The sequence below is a fragment of the Balaenoptera acutorostrata genome, chromosome 2 (genome assembly GCF_949987535.1).
Source record: "Balaenoptera acutorostrata chromosome 2, mBalAcu1.1, whole genome shotgun sequence".
Classification (NCBI taxonomy): domain Eukaryota; kingdom Metazoa; phylum Chordata; class Mammalia; order Artiodactyla; family Balaenopteridae; genus Balaenoptera; species Balaenoptera acutorostrata.
The window spans coordinates 165,887,873-165,909,374 of record NC_080065.1 but is presented as its reverse complement, the minus strand read 5'-3'; the positions used below and the strand labels follow the sequence as shown (position 1 = coordinate 165,909,374).

Genomic DNA, 21,502 nt, shown 5'->3' with positions numbered 1-21,502 from the left:
CGGTGCGCTCTCCACATACCAAGAGCTAGGCCGCCACCAGAGGCCCCTTCGAAGTTGGTACTTGGAACCTTGACTTGTCCTTAAGATAGCCATCAGCCTGACCCCCAGCACCCACATACCCCCAACAGGCAAGAGTCCTGCCAGTGACCCAGGGGCTCAAGGGGGTGACTGGCTACTTAATTGGATTCTCATAGATGCCCGGTGAGGCGATGGGTATCACACCCAGGGTTCCAGACAAGGGAAGGGCCTATGCAAAGGCAGCTTGGCAAGTGGCCAGGCTGGCACTTGAACCCAGAGCTATCCAACTGCAAAGCTCATGTGGCCTCTGTGGCACTGGGTACCCAGCCCAGAGGCAAGGAACAAACACTTATGGTGGTTACAGAGCATCCCTGGGGGGCTGGGGCCACTGGGATGCTACAGACCAGGAACAGATTTGTGAAGTCTGGGACAGACTTGTGGTCAACAGGCTGCCACTCCCAAGTCCCTGCACAGGTGGAATGCTCCCCAACTTCCTCTGTCCCCCAGGTGAATGTCTCCTTCAAGACCTGGCTCAACTGCTACCTTCGGAGAATCCTCCCTGATGGCCACATGGCTGGTCTCCACCCACCTCTGCCACAGCCTAACTTCCAGCATCACCAGTGTCTGTCTCTGCCCAGCCACATTTCCTGCTTCAAAGGCAAAGCAGAGGAATGGCTCTAACACATGTGTACTGGCCCTGGGCAAATCACACAGCAGGTGTCCAGGTTAAGACAGACTGGGCAGGTGTCCAGGTAAGACAGACTGGGCAGGTGTTCCTAACAGCAGCTCCCACCTTACTCCCCAGGCCGCTCCAAACCCACAAACGGCGGCCAGGCCACCTTGGCCTCGGAGGGGATACTGCCAGCTGAGCCCATCTCTCCAGCACAGGCCCACACCCTAGTGGTTCCAGAGCCAGACCCATACCTAGTGGGGACCCAAGGCTTCTTCTCTCAGGCCTCAACCTGTTGAGGAAGCTGCTGGGCCCAAAGGCCACCAAAGCCTGGCTGCCTGGAGAGGCTACCCCAAGATCGGCCCTGGGGGCCCTTGGGCCTTGCTGGAAGGGCAGCCCCCACTATCCTCACTTCCAATCCCTTTCCACTTCCAGCACGGCCAGGGAAGCAGGAAGACCCCTGGACCACCAGGGGCAAGAAAGAGGCAGGCAGGGGCAGCTGGCCAGGTTTGTGCTCGGACTGTATTCACACAGAGACATGTGGCAGCTTATATTGGACAAAATGGGTAATAAAAATTGGCTTTAAATATGGAAAAACTGGGAGCCTGTAATCCCACGCTACCCTGACACTGGGACCAGGGTGGTCATCACAGTCCGGGAAGGGCCAGGGCTGGGGCCTGGGGCGCAGGCCCACAGCCTCGCCTGCCCCCTTCACACACACACACACACACACACACCCCACAGGCACACACAGGGAGGGGTGGATTATTGCTGGGCACATGTGTCTGTTATGAGGGCAGTCTGGAATGTTTGACGGTTGGCCAGGGACACCCCCACCCCTACCCTTCCCCTGGCCTGGGCTGGGGTGTTTCTGCACGAGGTGTCTTCAGGACAGGGCCCAGCACAAGGGACGAGGTGACCTGGGAGCTGGAAGGCAGAGGCAGACCCATCTGGGACAGCCTGGGCAGTGGACTGAGGGGTCCCAGGGTCAGCCCAATCTCTGGTCACACTTTGGCACAGGCCTAGGGGACACAGAGGTCCCAGATCCAGCTCTGACAAGTGCTGAGAAGGGACAGTATTGGGCCCCAGAGGTGGCGGCCTAAGCCCAGGGCGGCAGAGGCAGGCACGAGTCTCACTCGGAGGTCGGCGGTGGCAAGCACAGTGCTGGGGGCCCAGGGGCCTGGCCTGGCCCAACCTCGCCCATCTGAGCTGGGCCTGAGGTGCCTGGAGTGTGGCAGCAGCCCCTGTGCCGGCTCCAGGGTGGGTCTTAAGAACGCTCTGGTTGCTATATACATTCGTACAAAGACATAAATACAGAAAGCCCCGAGCTCCACAGACAAGAGCTGAAGGGATGCACCTTTGTCCCAGGGACAGTCCAGGCCTTGCCAAACTCAGCCAGACCAGGGGCTGAGGGGCAGAGGGCACTGGGGACAGCTCCGGCTGTGTTCCCCAGGCCACAACTTGAGTGGACAATGGGGAAGACCACTGTGCAAAACTGTAAACAGCGCTCGGAGTAGCTGCTACCGCCAACCGCCCAGCGGGGCCTCAGGCTGGGGGCTAGAGGCGGGTGGGGAGCTCGAGGCGGGCGGGAAGCTCTTCCTCACTGTCGCTGCAGTTCCCACAGCAGTCCTGGAGGGCGGGGAAGACACGGAGGGAGAGAGGCAGAGCGGGCGCAGTTAGCCACCAGGGCTGTCACCTGGGCCGGCCCTGCCAGGGCAGACCAGGAGCTCCGTGCTCCAAGGAGGGGGCTCCCCATGAGGGGCCCAGAGCAGCAGCTCAGGCCAGACATGTGTGGACATCAGTGCAGAGGCTGCTGGCAACAGGCTGAAGTAAGGAGGACCAGGTGGATCCCAGGCTCTGCCAGGGCCCTCTCCCCTGGGGCCGGTGGAGGCAGGGCATGGGGAGACAGATGGCTAAGCAAGGCTAGCAGCTTGCAGGTGCTGGGCACGGAAGCAGTGGGGAGGGGGAGGTAGGGAGCGGGCACCAGACTTCTTTCGCCCACATCTCGCCTCTGCCATGGAAGGGCTGTCTGTGGCTCCCCAAGGCCGGGCAGCAAGGCCAACCCATGGGGAGCCCACACTGCTCACCTCTGGAAAGAGAAAAGAGGCCGTGAGCCCAGCCGGGGGTGGGGGACAGGCGGGAATGAGGCCAGAGACCCTGGGCACCGCTGACACGGCTGGAGGATGCCTACTCCCCGTGCACGCAGGCACCGGCTCTGCCTCCCACCCACCGTCCCCTGGAGCCAGGCAGGGGACCCAGGCAGGACACTGCTGGGGGTTACCTGGCGACTGAAGAGCCTCTGCAGCAGTCCCTTCTTTGGGGGTGCAGGCGGCTGGCCCTTCCAGTCCAGGTCTGGGGGAACCGAGCCATCCAGCCCGAAGACATTCAGCTCCTGGAAGCACTCGGTCTCCACCATCTGCCGCAGAACAGGCAGCTGTGAGTACTGCCCCCAAGGGTGCCCCTTTGGAGCCCACCCCATCAGCTGGGCAGGCCCCCACCTCGTTCTGCCAGGGGATGGACACACTGCCCGTGGCAAATTTCTGGTAGAAGTCCTGGTCAGTGGCCTCCAGCTCTACACCCTTAACTGTGGAGAACTGTTCGATGTCCAGAACGTCCTTGCAGTAAATGGCCTGGGGCTGGGGGGACAGAGGCAGTGGTTAGACAGGAACACCACACACACCCCTCCTCGACAGGAGGGCAGCTCAACCCTGAGCTGGGGCTGGGTTTGCCCTGACCCTTGCAGCTTCCTGGTTTGCAGGTGCCCCCAGTGTTCACAGCAGCACTATTTACAATGGCCATGACATGGAAGCAACCTAAGTGTCCATCCACAGATGAATGGGTAAAGAAGATGTGACATATGTATATAAATAATGTACAGTGGAATATTACTCAGCCATAAAAAAGAATGAAATAATGCCATTTGCAGCAACATGGATGGACCCAGAGATTATCATACCAAGTGAAGTAAGTCGTTAAAAGACAAATATATTTAACATGACATCACTTATATGTGGAATCTAAAAAAATGATACAAATGAACTTATTTACAAAACAGAAACAGACTCACAGACATAGAAAACAAACTCATGGTTATCAAAGAGGAAGGGGGGAGGATAAATAAGGAGTTTGGGATTAGCAGATATATTTTACAATATATAAAATAGATAAACATCACGGTCCTACTGTATAGCGCAGGGAACCATATTCAATTCCTTGTAATAAACTACAATGGAAAAGAATCTGAAAAAGAATACACACATATACACACATATATATATACACATATACACACATATATATACACATATATACACCCGTACATATATATATCTGAATCACTTTGCTGTACACCAGAAACTAATACACAACATTGTAAATCTACTGTACTTCCAAAACAAAACAAAACACAAATGCCCCATGCACTTCCTGAGCATGGCAGTCCCTTCTCTCTGAGGCCCAAGTTCCCCTTTAAACTGAGGCTCATTATCCCTCACTGCTCACTGCCTGACAAGGCTGCAGAGCCGACCCACGGTGGCCAACCAGCCCCCACAGTGCCATACGGAATCAGTAACAGGCACCCCCCTCCACCTGTATACAGCTGTCTACGTGCAACTGGTGAGGGCAGCTCAGACTGAATCTCAGCTGGGTACCCCATGCGGGGGCCTGGAGCTGATAGGTCCTCTGTCCTGGGACGTCCAATGGCATATTCCATCCCCTTCTGTTTCACAGCCAACCAAAGGATTAGAACATTCCTCCCACCTCCCTGCACCCCCAGCCCTCTGCCAGGAGCCCACCTCACTCCAGAAGGCCACTTCTTTTTTCATCGTTACATTTTTTTCTAAGTCCTACTGTTAAGGATGTCAAAATATCATCATGTAAAATCATACACCTGCTTTTTGGAAAAGTCTGGCAGTTCCCCAAAAGGTTAAACATAGCGTTACCATATGAGCCAGCATTCAACTTCTAGGTGTATGTCCCAGAGAAATGAAAACATATGTCCCCACAAAAACTTGTATGTGAATGCTCAAAACAGCATTATTCATCATAGCCCCAAAGTGGAAACAACCCTAATGTCAATCAACTGATGAACAAACAAAATGTGGCATATTCATACAATGGAATATTATTCAGTCATAAAAAAGGAATGCAGGACCGATAAATGCTACAACATCGGTGAACCTTGAAAACATTATGCAAAGTGCAAAAAGCCAGTCACAAAGGACCACATATTATATAATCCCATTAATATGAAACGTCCAGAATAGGCAAATATAGAGAGACATAAAACAGATTAGTAGGGGCTTCCCTGGTGGTGCAGCGGTTAAGAATCTGCCTGCCAATGCAGGGGACACGGGTTCGATCCCTGTTCCGGGAAGATCCCACACACTGTGGAGCAACTAAGCCCATGCACCACAACTACTGAGCCTGCACTCTAGAGCCCGCGAGCCACAACTACTGAAGCCCGCATGCCTAGAGCCTGTGCTCCGCAACAAGAGAAGCCACCGCAATGAGAAGCCCGTGCCCCGCATGAAGAGTAGCTCCCGCTCGCCGCAACTAGAGAAAGCCCGCGCACAGCAACGAAGACACAACGCAGACACACACACACACAAAAAGTAGATTAGTGGATGCCAAGGGCCAGGGGAGGGGAGAATGGGGAATGACTGCTAATGAGTATGGGGTACTTTGGGGGGAGGGGTGATGAAAATGTTCTAAAATTGATTGCGGTGATGGTCGCACAACCTGACTATGCTAAAAGCCATTTAATTATATCCTTTAAAGGAGTGAGTTGTATGGTATGTGAACTCAATAAAGCCGTTAAAAACTATATCATCATCAAGCACATTTTTCATCTGCTGCTTCTAAAAAAGTTAAATTCCAGGGCACTGATTTTCAAGGTTGATGTGCAGGGAAGGAGGAGTAAACTTGAGTGGCAGGGCCAGCCCTGAGGCAGGCTGCCGGAAGTCAGGCTCTCAGCTCAACTGCCCACAGCAAGGCTAAAACCGTGGGTCGCTGGTGAGACCCACCTACAAGATGCAGTCCTGCAGAGGCAGCAGCCCGCTAGCTGGCCTCCCACTCCCGCTCCTGCTCCCCTGCTCTATGGCCCACACCCCCACCTCATATTCCTGCTCCACATTCCCTGCACATGCTCACGCCAGCCACACTGGCCTCCACTGCTGTTCCACCTCTCAAGGCTGGTCCCTGCACCAGGATCTCAATGCCTGGCTGCTCCTTCTCCCCGGAATGCTCACGCCCCAAATCCTCGTACAGCTCTGTCCTTCACATATTTTAGGCTTCTACTTAACCATCAGCTCCTCAGAGACCATCCTGTCTAGAAATACTCCCACCCCTCCACCACTCCTTTCTCACTTACTGGTTTGTTTTTCTGTCTTCTCACTAGAACATGAAGGGAGGACTGGGTCCTGTTGACTCTGTTAATTCTGAGGTCTGGCACATATGGGCACTCAGATATTCGTTGAGTGTGTCAACAATTACGTGCATGGTTGACAGCCACCAACCTGGCCTGCCCATCACCTACCTTCCTCCCCCGTGTTCCTGGTGAACTGTCAATCACAGGTCCCAGTTCTCTTACACATGAGAGGGGGGCAAGCACATGACCTAATATTGGCCAATCAGAACCTTCCCTATGACTTTATACAGAGAAGCCTGAATTCAGTGGGAGAACAGTCAACAGGCTGCAGCAGAGCCGAGGGATGGAGTCCTGACAACACGGTATGAAACCCTGACATTGGCCCTACTCTGGGACTTTCTGGCCAAATGAACCAATAAGCTCCATGTTGGGCGTAAGTTTGAGTTGGGCTTCTGCCACTTAGAATTTGATGACTCGAGGATGCTTCTGCCAGGAGGATGCCTGACCCACTGAGATGCTCAGTAAATGAGTGAGACTCTGCAGAGGGGAGTGTCCTGCTCCCAGACGGGAGGTCAGCCTTGCCAGGTGTAGTGGGCAGCAGATGTTTTGCCAGCCCAATGGCCCTTTCCCCTGCTGGCAAGGCATCTTAGTTTTCCTTTGGGAAACCGATCTCCCACCACTGGCAGTGGCTCAAGTGGGTATAGGATCCAGGTGTGGCTGCTGAGGGGCCTCTGGGCAATCAGGCAATGAGCGTCAGCCTCAGGCGTTTTTTTTTCCTTTTAGGACTTCTTTTGAAATTATTGGGCAAGAGGCACTCTGTCTTCCAGGGTGGCTGAGCTGTTAAGATGTAGGCCTGCCACACCCTGGGGACAGCTGCCTGAAAGAGAAGCCTGCACACTGACCAGTAGTGGGGAGAGAGAGGAAGACGGAATTCCTGCAACATTGTTGGAGCCCTGGATCGGGTAGGCCAAAAGCAAGGCCTCTCCCACAGCTTTTCATTTTTCTGAGCCCAGTGAATTCTGTTTTGTTGGTTAACCCACTTGAGTTTTCTAACACTTGCAATGAGGGTGTCCCAACCGATCCTCCAAGAGCTCCCAACCCTTCCCGCCCACCCCTGCCCCCCAGCCAGGGCTTGGCGCTGTCCTCAGCAGGAGTGGGCGGCACTCACATCAGGCTTGAAGGGTGGTTCTAGCATGCCGGCTCCCAACCGCTTGAAGTTCAGCTTCTTGAAGAGGGGGTGCTCCTTCACCTCGCGGGCACCGGCCCCCCCACACCCCAGGCGCTCGGCAGGGTCCTTGCAGAGGAGCTACGGCAAGGCAGGGTGGTCAGGGTAGCCCCGGGAGAGGCGGCCCCAGCCCCAGCCCTGGCCGGCTGGGCCTCCTGCTGCCTGCTGTACCTGGGAACAGAGTGAGCGGGCCTGCGGGGAAAAGTGCTCGGGGTACTCCTCGGGCACCTCCTTTACCAGCCGCTCCACCTCCTCCCGCTTGATCTTCTTTTTTCTCTGCTGGAAGGGTGACTGGCCTGCGATCATCTCGTACAGGAGGCAGCCTAGCGCCCACCAGTCCGGGCTGAATGTGTACCGTTCGTTCTTCACCACCTCTGGGGCTGGGAAGAACAGCACAGGAGTTAAGACGGGGCAGGAGGCGGAATTGAGCCCCGGGGCCCCAGGAATGCCTAGCATGCATGTCAAGGTGGGGTAACCAGCTCAAACACCCACTGGTACCAGCCAGGCAGGCACCATCAGCAGCCCGGTGGGGACTGAGGTGAGTAGGAGAGCACACATCCCATCAAACGGAGGTGCTACGGCCCTGCAGGGGGCCACGTCTTCTGATTTTTCAAGAGAAGTCAGAAATCCGTATTTTTAACATGAAGCTGTCTGGGTTATCAAATGTTGGCCATCAATTCAAATTGTTTGAAAAACAATTTGATTTAAACACAGATGGAGGCCAAATTAGGCCTAGTGTGGCTGCCAGTTTGCAACCTCTAGATTTAATATCAAAGAGAGGAAAGAAGACAGCAACTCATTTGCTGGATACCTACTGCCTGCCAGGACAGGCAGGTAGGGATTTTTGCCTCTACTGCCTCTTTTCATCTTCAAGGCAACCCTGGGGGTAGGTGATGATCACTTTACAGTCAGGGAAAGTGAGGCTGGGAGAAGCAGAATGTCTGGCCCGAGGACACATAACAAGGAAGAGGTGGAGCCCATAGCTGGAGCTCTGTCTACTGTGTCACGTGGTCCCAAGGGGAATTTGGGGCCACATCTTGGCCTCCGCCACAGATGGGCACTCCCACTTCTAGCATGGGCAGGTCTCGGGAGTGGAGGACCGGGGCCGTGGAAACAGGTATGAGGCTCTTGTCTTTCTCTGGTAGCCACCTGTAGGCGCAGCCAGTAGGAGGAGCTCAATGAATATGTAGTGAGTGAACGCTGTGGATTCACAGTGTGTGAGGCCCTGGCTGAGTCCTGGTCTCCTCATCTATAAAAGAAGAACATCAACTCTTTCTATTCCCTGAGGTACAGGAGACTTCCCAACAGAGGTGGTGGGGACTGGGCCCAAGACAGAGAGAGGACCCAGGAGGCTGGTGGGCCAGGGGGAAGGGAGACTCACCCATGTAGCCCACAGTGCCCACACGGCCTTTGATCGTCTGGCCCTCAGGTACATGCACAGCCAGCCCCAGGTCGGAGATGCGTATGTGACCTGAATGTGGGTGGAGAAGCAGGGAGGCCCGTTAGGCAGGTGGGCCAGACCTCCCCCATGCCTCTCCCACCCTTTGTGGCCCCTCACCCACCGTGGTCATCTAGTAGGATGTTCTCTGGCTTTAGGTCCCTGTGGGGAGAGAAGGGCAGGATCAGAGGCTGCTCAGTTTGCCCAGCAGCCAGACAGGGCCACCCCCTCCTAGCTCGCTCACCCCCTGGGATGGGATGTGCAGCAAGGTGTGGGAGCCTTTTGTTGCCAGAGGACTGACAGCCCTGCCTTCCCTGGCAGCAGCCCCAACCTGAGGGAGCAGATGAAGGATCTATGCAGCCAGGACTCCTGGGACTCGCTACGCAAGTGGAAGGCAGTTCCCACTCAGAGGGAAGCCTCCCAGACGTCACCAGCAGATTTGTTCACCCCTAGTGTCAAGGGGCTTCCGCTCTCCCTCCACTCTGGTGGCTGACTCTACCTTTTCCATCTGTCAAACGAGGCTACTCATCCATCTCCTCATGGGGCTGTTGTGAGGCTCAAATGAAATCATCACCAGTAACAGTAGTAAGAGGAGCTCTCCACTACCGAGTTCTATGTACTTTACAGCATTATCTCATTCATTCCCTACAACAACCTGAGAGGCAGGAATTATAGTCTTTGCTTCCCAGGAAAGAAAATGGTGTTGTGAGCAGGGAGCTGAGTGGCCAAGGTCACAGAGTGAGAGAGGGGTGACAATGCCGGGATTCACACATGGTCAACCAGACCCCAGAGCCTGGGTTCTGAGCCTCTCAAGTCTGCCTAGTGTGGGTGAGTGTGGAGCCCCCAGCCAGAGCCCAGACAGACTTGTGCCTGCAGTGACAGCCCCAGCACACCAACATCTCTCTGCAGCCTCCACCCAAGCCCAGTTGCGGTCCCTGGCAAGGAGGGCCACACCCCTGCACCTGTACACGATGCGTTCCCGGTGCAGGTCCTCCAGACCACAGCAGATCTCCGCCGCGTAGAAGACGGCCCGAGCCTCGGGGAAGCCAGCCTGGCCCATGTGGTAGATGTGGAACTTGAGGTCGCCTCCGTTCATCAGCGTCAGCACCAGGCACAGCGCGTCCTTGGTCTCATAGGCGTAGGCCAAGCTCACCTGTGACCAAGAGGGCCCGAGCCCTGAAGCAGGGGCCGTGGGCCACCTGGTGGCGGGGCTGGTGCCAGCCGCCCGAAAAGTCCTTCTTAGTACCACTCCCTGGGGCCCAGCCTGCTCCCTAGGCCAGGTGTCAATTCCCCAAACCCACCCTTCCCAGGCATCTCTGAGGGCAGGGGAGGCAGTCGTGCCTGGAGGGGGCCTGTGGGAGGGAAGAGATCTTAGTCCAGCGAGTGGGGAGAGCAGGCGTGGCCAGGGAAAAGGGAAGGGTCTCCTGTCTGTACTTACTACAAACCTACTGTTCACTTTCTCCAGGATCTGCTTCTCATTGAGGGCCATGGCCTCCCCTTTCCGCTTCTTGATCCGCTTCTTCTCCAGCTTCTTGCAGGCGTACATCTTGCCTGTTGCCCGCACCTGGCAGGCACACACCTGTAGCCAGGGTAGATGGGGCAAATCGGGACCAGCTGTGCCCTTCCTGGGGGTACAGGGGCTCAAAGGGGGAAGGGGCTTGTCAGGGTCCACCCTACCCCACCTCTGCTGGGGCTCTGGCCTGGCCACTCACCTCCCCAAAGCCACCTTTGCCCAGGACTCGGTACTGCCTGAAGGTGTTTTTGGTCACTGGCTGCCTGTGGACAAGGGGTTGGGGAGCAAACACTAGCTGATCAGGGGCCTGACGCCCGTGAGAGCCCCCACAACCTGGCCCAGCCTGGCCCAGCCTTCAAGGAGCTCACCTTTCTAGCCACTTCCACTGCAGGAAACGGTTGAAGTAGATGCTGTCGAGGTAGTCGGCAAAAGGGGCCACACTCAGGTACTCGTGGGTCAGCCTATCGAGAAGACCCAGCCCACTGGTCAGCCCCTGACACCCCAAGTTCTTGGCTTGATGGGCCAGGCCCCCTGTTATGTGTATGCTCAGCCTGAAAGGCAGCATCCTCGGCCAACCCTCTTGCTAACCCACCTAGGTGGGAGACACGCATCCCGGCTGAAGCCCAGGATGCTACAGAGACGGGAGGCAACCTGCCCAAGGTCACAGAGCTGGCGCAAGGCTGGGGTGAGAGGCTGAGCTCCCTCACCACCTGCTGAACTGTTCACAGCCTTCTGGGTCCACAGAAGCCCCCTCGTCAGGACACGATTCTCAGCCTATGGGCAGGGAGAGGCTTACCGGGTGAGCTCCTGGAAGAGGTCTTTGCAGGGCCCCTGCTCCAGCCGCTGGGCACAGTTAGTCACCAGTTGCCGGGGGACCTCAGGGATGAGGTCGGGACCCTAGGGACAAGCCACAGACAGGTCAGTGCAGGGGCTCCCTTGGCCAGCCACCCACTCCCAGGGCAGAGATGGCAGAGACCTCGGGCCTGTGCTGGGGTGGCTATGGGCCGGTGGTGCGCCAGCCTGCCCAGTGGCTGAACTTGGTTTCTCCTGCTCCCCTTGAGGCAGGGTGAAGCAGAGCTGCTGGCAGGCTGCAGGGCCCAGAGCCCCAGCCCACCCTCCTGGGCTCCATGCCCACAGTGCTGCCTGGTGAGCCTGGAGCAGCTCCAGGGCACTCTCTGCCTGAGCTGTGGTCAATCCTCTCCCCATCACTGAGCTCTACCCGCTGCCATCATCCCTCCATCAGTGCTCACTCACCGTGTGGCTCAGAAAATTCTGCATTAGCCGCCGCCCACACTCCTTCCGCTTCTCATCAGGGGTCACTTCATACTCAGCCTGCGGGGTGGGAGGCAGAGAAGCTTGGGGTTTGGGTACAGCAACAGGCGTGGGGAGGTGGGGCACATGTGGCCCGGGACGTCTGCCCACCCTTGGTGTTGGGCTGGGCTGCACTCACCACCCCGTCCAGGAAGGCAATGCAGCGGGTCAGCTCGGGCCTCGTGGTGCAGAACTCTCGGAACAGCAGGCGCCCGATGGGCTGCCGCTCGCACAGGCTGTGGTAGTCACGCTCTGCAGGCAGGGGTGGGAGCTGTTGGATTTCTGGACCTGGAGCCCGCCGGCAGGGCACTCCTGTCCACACCACCAGGCCCGGGGCCCTAACAACAGCTTCCAGCCCTGCAGTATGGCGGCCACTGTCTCCTTTAGAACCCTCACCACAGCACTGAGGTGGCACTACTGTTACTGCCATCATAGCTTGGGACTCCGAGGCCCAGAGAGGATAAGTAAGTAGCCCAAGGTCACACAGCCAGGAGCGTGGCTCCAGAGCCGGGGTCCTCACTTCCGGCCACGGGCTCCTGGTTCACACCACTTGCACACGTCACAGTTGGGGTTGGGTGCGGTCTGTGAGGTTCCGGCCCGGCTTGGGCCCGGCCCACACCTGCTGCCTGCCTGGCGAAAGTGTGGGAGGAAGCTGTGGCTTCCGGCGAGCTCAAGGCTAGGCCTCCTTCCCGGCGGTACAAGCAGCCATGGTGTACGCCTAGCCCACGTGCAGGCCTTCAGAGGGGGCCCGGCCCTTCTTGTCAAGGTTTTGCTGGGCACCCACAGGGCCAGCTGGGTGGGGCTGAGCACAGGCCTGGGGCTCCCCGGGCAGTCAGTGTGAGGGCTGACTCCAGCCCCCGAAGCACCCTCCGCTCCATCCTGCGAGCCCTGCTTGCCCGAGGCTTGGCCCTCCCTTCCGCTGCTTCCCTCAGATCGCCCCCAATCTGACCCCGTCCTCCTCCCCACGCCTACCCCAACCACCCGCTGCTGTCCTGTGTGCTCTCTGTCCTCCACCCAGCCCAAGCCCAGGAACTGAAACTGGGTTGGTGGCGCGGCCTCAATTTCTCTGCTCCCCAAAACCCCCAACCCTGCCGCTCCACCCTGAGGCAAAGTCTCAGGGGAGGCCCCCCTGGCACCAGCGGGACCCTCTCACCTCTCCACCCAACACCCCGTCTCTACCCAGGCCTCACCAAGGCTGAGCCGCAGCTCTTCGCACTGGCTGATATGAGGGAACTGCAGCATCTGACGCCATTTCTTGCTTTTGCCTTTGCGATTCCCGCCACCACCTGTGGAAGCAAACAGGTGCTGGGTCTCGACTCCCGCCACTGCCGTGCCTCCCCTCCACCCTCAGTGCAGTCCAGAGGCCTTCAGGGCCCAGCCTAGGCCCAGTCCACTCTGGGAGGCACCTCGGTCCTTCCTTCCGCATGCTGCAACATGCCCTCACTGGGTTCCAGGACACACATGGGCCCCTAGGCCCTCCTGCTAGGGGTTTCTGGGCTGGAAGAGCCAAGAGGGGCATGAGGCCAGGCCACTGGGGGAGAGTGGGGTTTCCAGGTAGCTTTGGCAGGCCTCAGCTTCTTCCTACTAGGTAGGAGTTTCCCAGGTGAAGAAAGAGAAGGACACGATAGTGGTGGGAACTGTGTAAGTCAAGGCCCAGAAGGAAGATGTTCCAGGACATGTGGGACATGCCTGAGAGATGCCAGAGGCAGAGGGCAGCCTGGGTCACCAGGTAGGCTCCAGGCCCCTATTACGGGGCCCTGCATCAGAGCTGTCAGAGATGCAAACAAAGTGGTGGCAGGAGGGTTGGCACTCAGGATCCCTACTCCTGCTTTCCTGGTCCTGCTACCTGCCTCATTTTACCTAGTTGACCCCTCATCTGTAGCTGCTGCGACCAGGGTAGCAGCTCAAATGCCTACAGAGCCAGACCGGTACAGTAAATGTGGGCCAGATGGTAGACAACAGGGAGTGGTGAGGAGTGTGGGAACTGGACCCGGGGTGCTGCTTCGAACAGGGGCAGCTGCAGCACAACCACGGCTGACTGCTTGATTGTTACTAGGCAGGAATGCTGGCCCAGTGTGGCCAGCTCTTCTGACTTTTCAAAATCAGCTGAGACTCTGGACTGTTACATGAAATACTGGTTCCTATATCTTAAAAAACCCACTGCAGCCCAATAAATAAAACATGTTAGAGATCTAGCTAGATGTGGCCTGTGGGCCATGAGGTTGAAAATGGTGGAAGGAGCCTGAGTCTTGGAATCTTACAGACCTGTGTTTGAATCTCCACTTTACACTTCAGGCCCATCACTTGCTCTCTAGGAACCTCAATTTCTCCATGTGTACTTCAGGTCCAGAGCCATCTCCAGAGGTATTGTGATGGTGACCAGGAGAGTCTGTGTCCAGTACCCAGTAGAGCTGTGGCAAGAGGTGGGTCCCAGCTCCAACAACTCAATGGCAACCTCAGGCCACCACTATCCCTTGCCTAGCCTCAGTTTCCGCTATGGTTTACCCAGCCTTGTTTCCATCTGGCCTGACTGAAGGCAGGTGGTGCAGGAGGAGCCACCGTCTAGGGAGAGGGCAAGGCTGGGTCCTCCAATAGGCTCCCTGACCTAAGCTGCCTGGAAGAGGAAGTGTTGTAGGGTACCCATTGGGAAACCTGCTAGCAGCCCTCCTGCAGCCTGCACCCAGCATACCCCACAGTCATTGCTCCACTGTGAGTGAGCAACAGACCCCCACCCCCCAACCCAGGGCAAGGCCTCCCCAGAAGGGGAACTCCTCCCCCACACCTCCATCCGCCTGCTACCCCCATCACTTACTTCCTCCTCTCCCTCCTCCCAGCCACATCAAGGCAGCAGCAGAGTCACATGCAAATATCCTGTCCTGGAACTGCCACCAGAGTCAGTGGGGCTCCTCCCCACCCCAGCCTGGTCCCCTCCCCGTGCCTCTGGGGGCCTGGGAAAGGAAGCAAGACTAAGTGAGGGTTCACACCCCCAGTGTTGTCCCACTTCATCCTCATAGCAATTCTGCCAGACCTGGCCCAATTTTATGAGAAAACCGAGGCCCTGAAATGAGGAGTCAATTGGTCCAAGATTACGAAGCCTGGAGGTCCCAGAGGCAGGATTCGAACCCAGCTCCCTAGGACCACAACCCAAGCTCTTCTCCCACTCCAAACACGCCTGGCATCAGGTGTCAATTGAATACATGCAATCCCAAATCACTCAGGGCCTCAGATCACTTGGGAAGCTGGCAAAGGCCCAGGGTCCAAGCTGTCAGCCAGCTCATGAAGGGATTCCAATGCACTCAATCTACAGACCAGGGTTCAGAACTCAGTGACAACTGGGATTTCCTTTAGTTTTCAGGTCCCACCCTCAACCATCCCACAAAAAGAGTTACTTAAGTTCAGAGAGAAGAGACTTGTCTAGAGCCACCCAGGTGAGAGGGACAGAGCCAGGCTGGAGTAAGGATTCTCCAGTGAAGGCATTGGTCTCAGTCTGGCCATAACCCCCTATGCCTCACCCATGGCCTGAGGAAGCCTCCCAGAAGGTGCCCACACTCTCTGGTCAGGCAAGGCAGTGTTCTCAGCAGGCCTGAGGCCTGAACTGGCTACAGCCCTAGGGAGGGAGGCCTGGCCAGGCTCTCCCCACCCCTCCTCCCTGGATGGCTGGATGACGAGGCAGAACAGAATCGGCAGATGCCCCCAGAGGCTGGGAGGAAGGCCTCTAGCCCCAGGACTCGATAACGGACAGGAGATAAGGAAGGCTCTGGGCACTGAGGACCCAGACTGCCATGCCCCTTTCCAGGCAGCACTTCCCCAGGGTCAACATGCACTGGGCAGGCAGGGGGCACCAGATGCTGTGCCAGCTGGGGGTTCCTCTGGGTTTCCTACAGACTGCATTGGGGACATCCTGTGTCCTAGGCGTGAGTCAGCCAGTCTCACTGTGTGTCCTGAGGGCTAGTCACTGATCTAAGCCTCAGTTTCCCACCTGTAAAATAGGTCAGAAAGGCAAAGCAGATGTCTTTTTCAGCCTGAAAGCCCAGCAAAGAGCCCTGACCTCCCTGCCCTAGAGTTCCAAAAAGAAGTGCCTTCTTCTCTGCTGGTCCCTGGCACCCTGGACACGACAGGGCACAGAGTAGGTGTTCGGTGATTACGTTACTGAGGTGAACGGTGGCAGGTGAGGGGCAGACTGACCACAAGGCAATGAGGACCAAGTCTGGTCCCTATGCATCCCCAGGACCCTCATAGAGGAGGTGCTTGGTAATGTCTGAGGAGCTCAGCAACACTAGGTTCACAAGACAGGCTCCCTCTGCCAGGCCTTGCACTTAACAGTCCTACCAGCCTGGCATGCCTCCCTTCCTTCAAAACTCAGCTTCCAGTTTTTTCTGTGCCCATATGCCCCACTAGTCCCGAGGGCAAAAACTGTGACCCATTCACCTCTGTCCCCAGTGTCCTGAGGCACCGAGCAAGTGGCAGTCATGCTGGTAGCATATATGACCAGCAGTTTCCCCACCTCGCATAGGCTGTGCTACGGCAGAGCCTCGGTTAATTTATTTTCCAAACCTTTTACCCTGCACCAACTTTGTGCCGGTCCAGGCTGGGCGCCGGAGTCTGGGCCCGGGCACGTGGGGTGTGGGCTGCCCCTTCCCCTTCCTGGGGCATCTTCTTACCTCTCACCTGGGAGAGGGCTCAGAGAGGCTCTCCCAGGGCTGGGGTCCCACCCTTCCCTCTTCCTTCCTCTCTCCTTCTCTCACCCCCTCACCACGACCCCACCCCCCCTCCGCGCGGGCGGCAGCCTGACCCCCACCCCTTGCTGGGCTCCAGCTCCCGGGGGGCAGGTGCGGAGGAAGAGGACCACAGGCCGGAAGGGCTCGTGTCTGCGCGAGGTGCGGGGCACGGAGCGAGCTGCCCTAGGGGATGGGGCGGCTGAAGCGCCCGGTCGAGCTCTGAGGCCGCGCGCCCGCGTTCTCTGCACCCAACAGCCTCACCTTCCCGGGCCTTGAGTAGCACCGTGTTCGCTACGATGTTCTCGAGCTCCATGGGCTGCGGCGCCGCCGGGCCCGCCGGGCCGCGCCACCGGCCGGGATTGCTCGAGGGAGCCGGGGCCGGATGGCGATCGGCGCGGCTCGGCTCGGCTCGCAGTGACCGCGCCGCGGCCTCCCGGGCCTCACCGGCCGCCGCCGCCCGCCGAGCACTCTGCGCCCCCTCCCGGGGGCCACCCCGGCGCCGGCACGCCCCGCCCCGGCCCGCCCTCTGTTTACTTTACTCGGCCAATAACCGGGCGAGCGCTCGCCGCGCCGTCTTCCCATTAGATAGCCTCTTCATCATCCCCCGCCCCCAGAGCCAGGAATTCGTTCAAAGGAACAGGGGGGCGGGACTTAAAACGTCACCTCTTCCTGGTTGGTCTGCGGTGGGGTTCAGCCCCTACGTTCGAATTTCTGGGCCTTCGTAGGATACCAAACTGCCAATTAGGGCCGAGCCCTCCGCTGGGACAAAGGAGGTGGGTCCTCTGGGTCACGCCCCGGATCCCGGGTATTTTATTGGATGAAGGAAGCGTCAGTCATTCTCAGCTTTGCACTCTGATTGGGCCATTAGATGTGGGTGTGGGCCAGGTCCTTTTGGCTCGCCTTGGCTTGTCCAGGGTTTGTAGGGGATGCGTTTGGTATCCTGGGCCTCCTGCAGGCCGGCCTCAAGCAAGTTCGGGCCGTGTATCCGGCCGTATTCCTTTGGGCCGGCCCATCCTGGAGAGCGCACATCGTTAGCAGGGAGAGGCCCACAGGAGGGTGCCGGCTTCCCGAGCTGCTCCCAGGCCTCCAGGCCGGCCACCGCGGACGCCCCAGCCCCGCCCCGCCCCGCCCCCACAGCCGGATGTTGTGATTTCTCTCCACCCACACGGCCTTGTCCGCCCTCGGCCTCTGCTGCCTTATAAGGCAGCGATACCACCCCAAGACGTAGGGAATGAGCTCACACCCATTATACAGGTGGGGAGCTGAGGTCCAGTGGAGGGCTGCAGGCCTAAGACTAGGGAGAAAACAAGGCCGAAATTTTACAGCTAATCAACACCTTCTAGCTCAACATCCTACTCCCTCCACCCTCACTTCACACACCAGGAAACGGAGGCTTGCCCAAACTTGCGGATAAGGCAGAGCCCGATTCAACTAGGCTTCTCTGATTCCTATCCATTCATTCATCCAAAAATACAGAGCGTGCACTTTGTGCCAGGCACTGGGCCAGGTGCTAGGGAATACAGTGGTGCCAGCAAGATTGTCAATCTCTCTGCCTACCTGCTAGAAGGGGGATAAATATGGTAATCCTATGAGTAAACAAATAAATGGGATGGTCTAAGGGAGTGACAAGTGCTATTGAGACATTAAGACAAAATAGGGGAAATGGTCTCAGGGTGTGACATTTGAGCAGATCCAACCACACAAAGATCTAGGGGAACAGAGTTTCAAGCAGAGGCAACAGCAAGTGCAAAGCTTTGAGCCTAGAGGAAGTTTGGTATGTTCAAGGAACAGGAAGAAGGCCTGTGTAGCTTCAGGGCCCAAAAGTCTGAGATGAGTTGAAGGCGCAGGGATTCTAGGTAGATCCTGAAAGGCTTTGTAAACCACGGAGAGGAGTTTGTTTTTCTTAAATGAAATGTGGAGCCTTTGGAAGGATGATTTATACTTTTATTTTATTTTTAGGCCACGTGGCATGTGGGATCTTAGTTCCCTGACCAGGGATTGAACCCGCACCCCCTGCATTGGGAGCACGGAGTCTTAACCACTGGACCACCAGGGAAGTTCCTGACTTACTTTTAAAAGATCACTCTAGCTAGTAGACTTTCAGGGGGCCAAGAGTGGAAGCAGAGTGAGCAGTTGGGAGCCTACTTAATTGCAGGAGAGAGAGGATGGTTGCTTGGACTGAGAAAGTGGCAGTGGAGATGGAGAAAAGTGCATGGATCTAGGATACTTTGGGGAATAAAGAAAAGTACTTTGAAGGAAGGAAACCCAGTGGCCAGTAGGACAAAGGGCAGGTACCTCACCCAGTGAAGGGTGTTGTGTCTAAGTGAGACCTGAGAGTTAAGTGAGAATGTGCAGGTTTCAGAGGTAACTGGAGTGGGAGGGAAAGAGCCTCTGGATAGAGGGCCAACACATGTTCAGAGTTCTGTAGAGGAAGGTGGTTAAGGGCTCATGCATTTGGCACCTGAGGGCAGAGCATTGAACTAGAGTTTCAGGTACACATTGGGGTGTGCATGGGGAGGACTTGAAGAGGCCTGGATCAGGGAGGTCCTTGGAAGCTAGGTAAGGAGTCTGGACTTCATTTTGAGAGTAGTGGGGAGCTGTCCAGGGTGTGCTAAACCAGGGAGTAGTTTGATCATATTTGCTGACTCAGCCACACTGTGCTATGGGTGGGGTGAAGGGTGGGGAGAGAGGGGCTTAGGCTGACTTGTAAACACTGATTGTTTTGACGCCCAGCATCTGAACACCCCTCCCCTTTGGGAGGAAACCTATAAAATGCAGAGGCAGGCCCTGCTTTCCACTAGGGAAATCAGGAGGCAGAATTTCCTCTCTAAGGTCCCTGGTACCTGGAGCGTTTCCAATGTTTGCAAGCAGGTCTTTGAAATCCAAAGCAAATGATTAACATAAGACATCAGAGGACCATTTAGGATTCATTATGGTGGCAGTGGAAGAAGAGGGGGAGGTGGTCGAGCCAGGCCCTTCCTGGGGTAGGGGAATTCAGCAAGCACCCAAGAGCATCCAATCAGTTCCTTGTCTGCCTAAGTTACCCAGAATCGGCTTCATTGTTTAGAGCCAAGTATCCTGAGTAAGACAGGTGGGAGACCCTTTTAAGTGGAATCATTGGAGAGAGGAATGATGCACTGTGCTGGGGCGGTGGCCAGTGGGTGCAGACAAGTGGTCAGGTTGAGAGCTATCATAGAGCTCAAATGAATAAGACTTGATGATTGATATGGGGTGAGGAGGGGATGGTATCACACACATCTCTTGGGTTCTGACTCTTCAACCTGTTCTCTAGCTATGACCAAAGTGATCCTTTTTAAAAGGGAAGTCTGCCACCATTCGTCTGACATATGCACTTCTAGGGTTTATCCTACAAATATAATTGCACTCAAGCAAAATAAGAAATGAATATTCAAGGTTGCTCACTGCAGCATTGTCCAAAAACACCAAATGTACTAATTGTCCTTAATAGGGATTAGTTAAGTAAAATTTGGTCCTTTCCTGTACAGGAATACTATGTAGCTTTAAAAAAAAAAACTGTGGGGGTGCTCTTCATGTACTGATATAAACAATCTCCAAGATATATTGTTAAATAAAAAAAGTGGGACTTCTCTGGTGGTCCAGTGGCTAAGACTCCGTGCTCCCAATGCAGGGGGCCTGGGTTCAATCCCTGGTCAGGGAACTAGATCCCGCATGCCTCAACTAAAAGATCTTGCATGCCACAACTAAGACCTGGCGCAGCCAAATAAATAAATTAAATAAATATTTTAAAAATCTTAAAAAAATTGAAAAAAGCAAAGTGCAGAACAGTGGGTAAGGTTTGCTAGTAGTTGTATACAAGAGGTCAGGATAGGCTAGGTTATGCTGCAGTAACAAACAATCCCCAAATTTCAGTGACTTAAAGCAACAAAAGTTTATTTCTCAGGTACACCCTGTGTCCAGTGCAGGTTGTTGGGAAGTGAGGAGGCTCCACTAGGAGTAGTCACTCAGGGACCCAGGACACTAGGGCCTCCCTGTCAATCTGCACTTCTGCAATGTCAGGCAGTAAAAGGAAATGTGGGGAATCATATGATGGCCCTTAAAGCTTGCATCTGAAAGTGACACAAGTCACTTCTGCTCACATTTCATTGGTTAAGGCAACCACATGGCCACAACTAAGTTAAGAGGGGTGTGGAAGTCCAACACTACTGTGGGAGATTGTATTTTCTGAAGATGAGTGTAGCAATACACTCCCATCCCACAGGCATTTCTGCGGTGTGACCTTGCCACCCACACAGCAAGAGGTGGGCTCTCATTTCCCTGTCCTTACCTCTGGCCTGGCCTTAGTGACTCTTGTCATCAGTAGAATATGGTGGAAGTGATACACATGAGATCTGAGGCCAGGTCACAAAAGGCCATGGAGCCTGGGTTTCTTGCAATGCTTGTTCTCTAGAAGCTTCTCTCAGGATGTTCCTTCAGGCTCATCAGCTGTGCTGTGATGTGATAAGCCCACACTGAATAGATTGGTCACGTGTAGGTAGGTGCTCTGCTATGGTTGACAGTTCCAGCTGAGCCCAGCCTTCCAGTTGTCCCACCTAGAGCACAAGAAGCCCCTGGGTGATTCCAGCTCCCGGGCATTCCCATCAGCCCCAGCTGAGGCCCCTGGCATTGTGGTGCAGACAGCCATCCCTGCTGTGTCCTGCCTGAATTCCCAACCCGCAAAATCCATCAGCCTAATAAGTTGGTGTTTTATGCCACTAAGTTGTGAGTGGTTTGCTACACAGACTGGAATAACGACTATACGCCTGGAAGGAGAATAGAATTGGAAATATTTAGTGAACAACACTAACTCCCACAGATGAATCTGCTTCTGTACGCGTGGACCCCCCTCTGGAAGGCCACACGAGGTACAGGAACATTGGTTGCCTATAAGAAGGGGGAGTTAAGTGGCTGGGGACAGGGCTGGAGGGGGGCTTTTCATCTTATACCCTTTGTTTTTGTTTTTTGTTTTGTTTTTTAAATGATTTGTATTTATTTATTTATTTTTATTTTTATTTTTGGCTGTGTCAGGTCCTTGTTGTAGCATGCGGGATCTTTTTTCTGTTGCGGTGCATGGGCCTCTCTCTAGTTGTGGCGTGCGGGCTCCAGGGCAGGTGGGCTCTGTAGTTGTGGTGCGCGTGCTCTCTAGTTGAGGTGCAAGGGCTCAGTAGCCCCGCGGCATGTAGGATCTTAGTTCCCTGACCAGGGATCGAACCCGCGTCCCCT

At 55.8% G+C, this 21,502-nt stretch overlaps 1 protein-coding gene across 4 annotated transcripts; it reads right to left on the bottom strand.

Moving 5' to 3' along the window:
* Window positions 1-1,192: 1,192 nt before the first annotated feature.
* GRK6 (G protein-coupled receptor kinase 6) lies at window positions 1,193-16,748 on the bottom strand. 4 transcript variants are annotated; one of them, XM_007169778.2, is made up of 16 exons: window positions 16,523-16,748; window positions 12,734-12,829; window positions 11,683-11,795; window positions 11,487-11,564; window positions 11,029-11,129; window positions 10,601-10,693; window positions 10,432-10,495; window positions 10,158-10,298; window positions 9,682-9,872; window positions 8,844-8,881; window positions 8,663-8,752; window positions 7,453-7,661; window positions 7,225-7,362; window positions 3,187-3,324; window positions 2,970-3,104; window positions 1,193-2,317 (listed from the first exon to the last, which is right to left on the bottom strand). In XM_007169778.2, exons 1-16 carry the CDS (start codon window positions 16,572-16,574, stop codon window positions 2,246-2,248), a joined length of 1,749 nt encoding a protein of 582 aa, XP_007169840.1. In that variant the 5' UTR covers window positions 16,575-16,748; the 3' UTR covers window positions 1,193-2,245. The 4 variants fall into 4 exon arrangements, with proteins under 4 accessions (XP_007169840.1, XP_057397532.1, XP_057397533.1 ...); XM_057541549.1 differs by having other exon boundaries at window positions 9,682-9,930; window positions 10,165-10,298; XM_057541550.1 differs by lacking the exon at window positions 16,523-16,748 and adding an exon at window positions 13,809-13,880 and having other exon boundaries at window positions 1,193-2,319; window positions 9,682-9,930; window positions 10,165-10,298.
* Window positions 16,749-21,502: the final 4,754 nt, after the last annotated feature.

What these genes read in the sequence shown, in the direction of transcription:
- GRK6 (XM_057541549.1), bottom strand. Translation starts at nt 16,574, where the DNA reads ATGGAGCTCGAGAACATCGTAGCGAACACGGTGCTACTCAAGGCCCGG. An exon ending in CAGTGGAAGTGGCTAGAAAG is followed by an intron (nt 10,496 to 10,600) that starts GTGAGCTCCTTG and finishes CCTTGTCCACAG; the next exon opens with GCAGCCAGTGACCAAAAACA. An exon ending in GGGCACTGTGGGCTACATGG is followed by an intron (nt 7,662 to 8,662) that starts GTGAGTCTCCCT and finishes TGTTCTTCCCAG; the next exon opens with CCCCAGAGGTGGTGAAGAAC.